The sequence below is a fragment of the Armigeres subalbatus genome, unplaced genomic scaffold, assembly GCF_024139115.2.
Source record: "Armigeres subalbatus isolate Guangzhou_Male unplaced genomic scaffold, GZ_Asu_2 Contig1283, whole genome shotgun sequence".
NCBI lineage: Eukaryota > Metazoa > Arthropoda > Insecta > Diptera > Culicidae > Armigeres > Armigeres subalbatus.
This window is the reverse complement of record NW_026942049.1, coordinates 22,211-28,544: the sequence shown is the minus strand read 5'-3', so window position 1 is coordinate 28,544 and position 6,334 is coordinate 22,211. Positions and strand designations below refer to the sequence as shown.

The 6,334-nt window shown below is 38.8% G+C and overlaps 1 protein-coding gene across 1 annotated transcript; it reads left to right on the top strand.

Annotated features, from left to right (window-relative positions):
- Positions 1 to 882: 882 nt before the first annotated feature.
- LOC134202559 (uncharacterized) lies at positions 883 to 5,475 on the top strand. The gene is made up of 8 exons (XM_062677565.1): positions 883 to 944; positions 3,547 to 3,806; positions 3,868 to 4,013; positions 4,221 to 4,311; positions 4,669 to 4,857; positions 4,919 to 5,080; positions 5,140 to 5,257; positions 5,315 to 5,475. Exons 1-8 carry the CDS (start codon positions 887 to 889, stop codon positions 5,392 to 5,394), a joined length of 1,104 nt encoding a protein of 367 aa, XP_062533549.1. The 5' UTR covers positions 883 to 886; the 3' UTR covers positions 5,395 to 5,475.
- The last annotated feature ends 859 nt before the right edge of the window (positions 5,476 to 6,334 follow it).

Sequence of the window (6,334 nt, the reverse complement as noted above, 5' to 3'; positions counted from 1 at the left end):
AGAATCGAAGCCCGAAATCTACATCATGGATGTCGCCACATTCGGGGCCACCTGCTCACCTAGTCTGGCGCAGTTTGTTAAAAACATTAACGCCAGGGAGTTCGCAGAGAGCTATCCCAGAGCCGCTAGTGCAATCATACACAAATTCACTACGTGGACGACTTTCTAGATAGTGTAGATACGGAAGAGGAAGCCGTGACGTTGGTACATGAGATAAAACACATACACTCCCACGCAGGGTTTGAGATCCGAAATTTTAGCTCCAACTCTACAAGAGTACTGAACATCATTGGAGAATGCGAAGCGCTACAACAAGTTTCCATGAACCTAGAAAAACTTTTAGATCTGAACGGGTATTGGGCCTGATTTGGCAGCCCAAAGAGGACATCTTCACCTTTGATTTAAAACGGTCTTAATGAAGAGATTAAAATGTTGGTCACTAGGTCAACTACACCAACTAAACGCCAAGTCCTTACGAACAGTTATGTCCCTGTTTGATCCTCTACACACTTAAAATCGATTTTGCTGTTCGGTAAAAAAAATGACGAAATAATTCGGTAAACATAAAATATTACTGAATTTTCGGTAAACTTGGCTACTTTTACCGTAATTTTGTAAAAATTACCAAACGATCCGTGAAGCTAAAATTAATTTAACGTATTCGGTAAAAAAAAATACAGTTCATGCTGTAAAACCAAACAATTACTGAATACGGTAAGCACATTACCGAACAAAATGTAAAATAACATGTGAATTACCGAAATACGGTAAACTAAAATCAACTGTCAAAGTGTCAGCCATTTTCTGCTTCAAATAGTCTCGCGCTCATAGTGTGATCGGTTGTGAAAAGTTTTGATCTCGTGGCCGGCATTCGAAATCCGTTGAAATGGAGCAGGTATACCAGCAGTTACAGGAGCAGGATGCTCGACTCATCGAGATTTTCCGTAAGGTTTTTTTTAACTATTCTTGAACACAATTGTTTACAGGCTTCTCCGGTGCTGATATGTTTCTACTGTCGGGAACATGTCTCCGGATATGTTTCCGGATTGCACCGTCATATCAACCATCACCTTAGAAACGGACACTTTTCTGTTTCGAACTTTTTTTTTATTGTACAGTTGGCACTTGTAATGCGCGGTATGCCAATTTTTATTCTCTCAAACGGCACATTGTGGAAAAATATCCTGCTGCATTGTGCCAGCCGGAATCCATCCAAAAATCGCCGTTACCAGATTTACAGCACGATAATTTTTAAACAGATCTAGGTCCGGACCTTGAACACATTTTTTAAGAGAACAGAACTTTGGAAGAAATCTAACAAGTTATTAGTTTGAGTATTTGTCGTATGGCATCCGATGTAGGATTGCCTCAAACTAAAATTTCGGTGTTTGTTAAATTGTGCGACGGAATAACTCGTCAATTTTGTGGCTATTTGGAACAACAAATCTTGCAAGTCTTGAATGAACAAGGCGTTGAACTCAGTTCTAAAAAATATTGAGTTACGGAACTTGTTCTGTTTGGATGACTTGTTCCGTGATATTAATACTTTTGCAAAGCAATCCAATTTCATTAACAAGCAAACAGTCTCTGCTCCCATACCCAAGCAAATATTACTGAGCCGCCGAGAAGATGTTCGACATGTTAAATCTATTCCTAAGAAAGTTATGGTTAACGAAACAGCCTCGTACATCAGTGTAGTTGATACCTTAAAACTTCTGCTTAGAGATTCAAACACGAGAGAGCTTCTCAAAAAATTGAATTTCACGATGACACCATGCACTACTGAATCCAGTTCCTTTCGAACAGGAGAGACGTATAAAACACAAGATTTCTTCAAGGAGAGCCCGAATGTGGTGAGAATAAGTTTGTATCAAGATGATGTTGAGCTTGGGAATGCACTTAGCTCTACAGCAGGCATCAACAAAATGTGCAATGTCAGCATGAAAATCCAAAATCTGCCGGAAAAGTATAATTGCTCTCCTCAAACTGTTTTCCCAGTACTGTTTTGCACTACACTAGATGCCAAGAAACATGGATATCAAAAGGTTCTTGGGCCTCTCATAGAGGACCTTAAACGGTTGGAACAAGGTATCACTGTATTCTACGGTAACGAGCCATTTGAATAGAAAGCAGTAGTAACTATGCTTTGTGAGGATACATTAGCGGTACATGACGTCTTGGGGTTATTAGGACCAAGCGCTAACTATTTTTGCCGTGTTTGTCAGATAACTAGACCTCAATTTCATGCCGATCCGTTCTCTGATTTTCCATTGCGTACCAAAGATTGGTATGAAACTCATCTAACAGCTGTACAGAACGGGTCAATAACTCCAACAGATTGTGGACTGAAAGCATCTGGTTGCATATTGAATGAACTTATGTACTTCCATATTTCCGACAATTTTAGCCTTGATGGCATGCATGACTTAGCAGAGGGCGTAATTCCTTTAACCGTTCAGCTGGTGATGTCTCGTTACTGCAAACAAAAAGACTTAAAGATTAACGTTGAATATATTAATAATCGAATCAACACTTTTACGTATGGTTACGCGGATCGGAAGAATAAACCTTCTCCGAATTTCACCAAGGAAATGATTGCGGATCCAGCTGCACATAAAATGCGACAAACTGCGGCCCAAGCTCTTTTGCTTTTAAGAAGTTTTCCGTTTCTCTTTGGACATAAAATTCCAGAAGAATGTGAATACATGAGAATGATAGGACATCTTATAAATATCGTAAGGATTATCTGGTCACCCGTAGTTTCGGAACACATGCTTTGTCAACTTGATGAGCACATCGAACTTTTTCAGCAGATTTTCTTTGCAAACTTCCAAAGAAAAATCAACAAGCTTCATCACTTGAGGCATTATGTGACGTGCATAAGAAAAAGTGGCTCCATGAAGCAGTTCAATTGTCTGCAATTTGAACAAGCAAATAAAATAGGAAAGAATCAATCTGCTACTTGTCGAAATTTTAAAAACATTTGTTTGAGTGTAGCTAAAAGACAAGCTTTCAAGATGACAATAAATATACTTGACAATCCATTCAAGGAGAAACTAGTATACACTTCAGGGCGATATATCAGTCGAACGGAATGTCTGAGTATGGCACACTTGGATCAAACCGCAGAATTCGTTTTCGTTCCTAACACAGCAACATTGAACGGTATTGAGTTCCGGAAGAATGTTGTTGTTTCACTGAAAGAAAATAAAAATGAAACATACCCTACATACGGCATAATCCGTGAAATAGTCGTTATCGATACTAAAGTGCACTTCTTAGTACGTTTGTGCTCGACTATCTGGTATGATAGCTTCTACGAAGCGTATGAAGTTGATGTAACACTTAACGACGAGCTAATCCCAATCGAAAACTGTTTCGTACACACTACCTTTTCATTTTGGGTTCCATATGAGAAAACGCAAAAATATATATCAAGAAGATTCTATAATCAGGACTACTAAAAACTAAAACGATCGTCAAAATGTAACTACATAACATAAGGATGTTTAGAATACTTTTATAATTAAAATTACAAAATCACAGACAGAGAAGAAATCGACAATATTGAGACATTTATGGAGTTAAACGACCTGGACTACAAAAGATTGAACATGACTACTAAAATGATAAAAGTGGTCACAAAAATTCAAGAACAACAGCGCGTAACTGAAGAGACAGAAGAATGGATTGAAGAAGAAACCCCCGCACAGCCTTCCCAGATTGACCACCCGAGGAATATTAACGAACCCCAAATTCATGTTGCTGACCCAGAAAATTTGTATGCTGGTATCAACCTTGAAGAGGTTGGTAATTACATTGATAATGTTGATATTGTTATATATGTTTATATTGTATGTATTACAGATTATCGACGTCAACCTAATATTTGAGAGAACCGCTAATGGGATTAAAGTAATGGAAGAGTTGAATGAAAACCCACGACCGAATGATGCTATAATCAAACAAGTCACAAAAATATTATGTGAATGCCTCAGGTCGCTTTTTGGTTGGTAAGTAATAATTCACTACATATTTCTCAGATTCACGATCTTACATGAAAGTGAGTGAGTGGAGTTGGGTCGAAAGCAACCAAGTAATACGATTGTAATAGTTCTAATAAACTTTGCGGGTGGGAATAGAAGATGTCGCCCAAATAGTCTTTTACCCTATCTGTGTTTAGTTGATACCTGTGTGTTATATATCGTGTTTTATTTTAGGCGACCGAGTAACTTCTACAAAAATCAAATATCCCTATCGCTTGTTCGTACGTATCCTAGTCTTGCTTCGAAGAACGAGGACGTACCCCAGGTAATTACTTTTAAAACATATTCAAATTTTAAATTTAAATGAATGCGAAATATAACGTAAGCAAAAAATAAATTTGGCATGCCTCATGTCAATCCAAAAATAAGTGATCGATCCATCTAACAGTTTGAATTCGCTGGTATTGTAGTTCTAAATGAAAGAGACGTGTGTTCTCGCGACATTTGCCTTATCACCCATATCCGTATGCCGAGAATAGTGCGCATGATAGCACACGACTATAGCATAAATACACCCCACGAGCGGGGCAATTTCAACATCACTAAATAGAATAAAACTCGTTTGTCGCGAGAGCCTACTTCTGTTTTCACTTGAAACTACAATATGTTTTTCTGTTCTCAGGCACTATGGTTCCATCCGCATGCGCGAGGTACAAATAAACACGCTGGTCGCATATTCTATCACATGGAATATTTAGCCAGAAAATCTGATGAGCGCATAGTGAAACGACGCCGAATTGAAGATCCTGCCAATCAAGATGTTGCACCAAGCACTTCTGAAAACACCGAAATGGATAATATTCGAGAACTGGTATACGTACAACAAAAATACATTAAGAACAAATACTTATAAAATATATGTTCTACTTCAGGTCCTTGAGTTGAAGACAATCGTTCCAAATCAGCAGGCTAAGGGTCAAGTGCTGAAGTTGTGGACCAGTACTTTTTCATTCCGACAGAAATATCGCGACCAGGAGAACTTCTACGATTTTATTTTGGATTTCCCGGTGTTCACAGCGTTTGATGGAGAACTGGTGAATCACTACTTTCCGCATATATAATGCAATCCACTCATCTTCCAATTATGTTGTAGATTTCGTGCGATTTCAGGAAATTGAAACCTGAGGCGGAGACATTCGCCGACGTTTGGGCACCGTTGGAAGAAAAAATACTGCAGCAGCACAAGGAATGCTACTGTGAAATACAATCAGGTAAACTGATAGCAATCGTAAATATTATTGTTATTGATTTTCTTCTCTGCCTACCAGATTTCGTTCGTGCGCTGGCGATTGTAAAGCCTAGTACGCAGTTCTCAAGGAAAAAGGTCAAGGAAAATTTGATCAAATAACCAAAGTAATTTTGACAATTGATAAAAGTAGTAGATAGAGTAGGCGAAAAAATTATGTTTTGTGCTGTCACCGCTGTCACCAAGCAGGTAGGTAATTGTTAATAATAGCTGCAATTTTTTTTTCTAAAAAAAACATCTCTTGTAGCATCTCTTGGATCAAAATTATTACAAGGACTTCTGGAGGAACATTGCTCCTAAAAAGTGAACGGATGTGTATTCCTCCTCGCTCGTATCAGCGTAGGGGTGCAGCTAAAGATATTTTTCGCTGAATGATGTGGAAGGTACGGAAGGTAGTATAGTACTTGCCCTCCATGGATCCTGGATTAACATATGGATACTGGAAAAAAGTAACAAGCTGGATCGATTGGGCTCATAACTACCCTCAGCGCCTGTTGTATTCTTGTGTGCTTTGTGTTCGACGCCAGGATGTGGAGAATGCCAAGTTTTCGTTCTGCTTCCGATGCAATTCAACCACGCGTTCAGTAGACCTATTCTTGTCCAGTTGAAGCCATATCCCCGACCCATGCGAGAACTTCCTTGGAATAAAAAAGCCAGCTTCGTAAATGGAAACTTCCGAGAGAGTGGACATGACTGACCTCGAGCGGCCAGCTTTACTGGTTAACGCTTTGCCGAGCTTGCTGTTTGCTGCATCCCGTTCTGCCTAGCTGGCAACGATTGATTCTTTCGTTCTTTTTAATGATAGAATATAATCTGAAGACTTAGAGACAGTTGGTTTTATATCCGAGACCACTTTCTTCGCAATATTTTGAGGTATAAAAACATTGATTTTATTGTTAGTCACGTTTTTCTGAAAACGTTTTCAGGTCGGCGGAAATGAATTTATATGAAATCAAGAAGCAGTAACCCTACTTTTTCAAGAAAAGAATTAGACCTTTGCGCCTATTGAAATTTTATCAGCTGCGGAGTGTTGATGAATCTT

Excerpts from the sequence above, each read along its gene's own strand:
- LOC134202559 (XM_062677565.1), top strand. The coding sequence starts at position 887 with ATGGAGCAGGTATACCAGCAGTTACAGGAGCAGGATGCTCGACTCATC. Across the intron at positions 3,807-3,867 it reads CTGGTATCAACCTTGAAGAG|ATTATCGACGTCAACCTAAT; the intron begins GTTGGTAATTAC and ends TATGTATTACAG. Across the intron at positions 5,258-5,314 it reads CTACTGTGAAATACAATCAG|ATTTCGTTCGTGCGCTGGCG; the intron begins GTAAACTGATAG and ends TCTGCCTACCAG.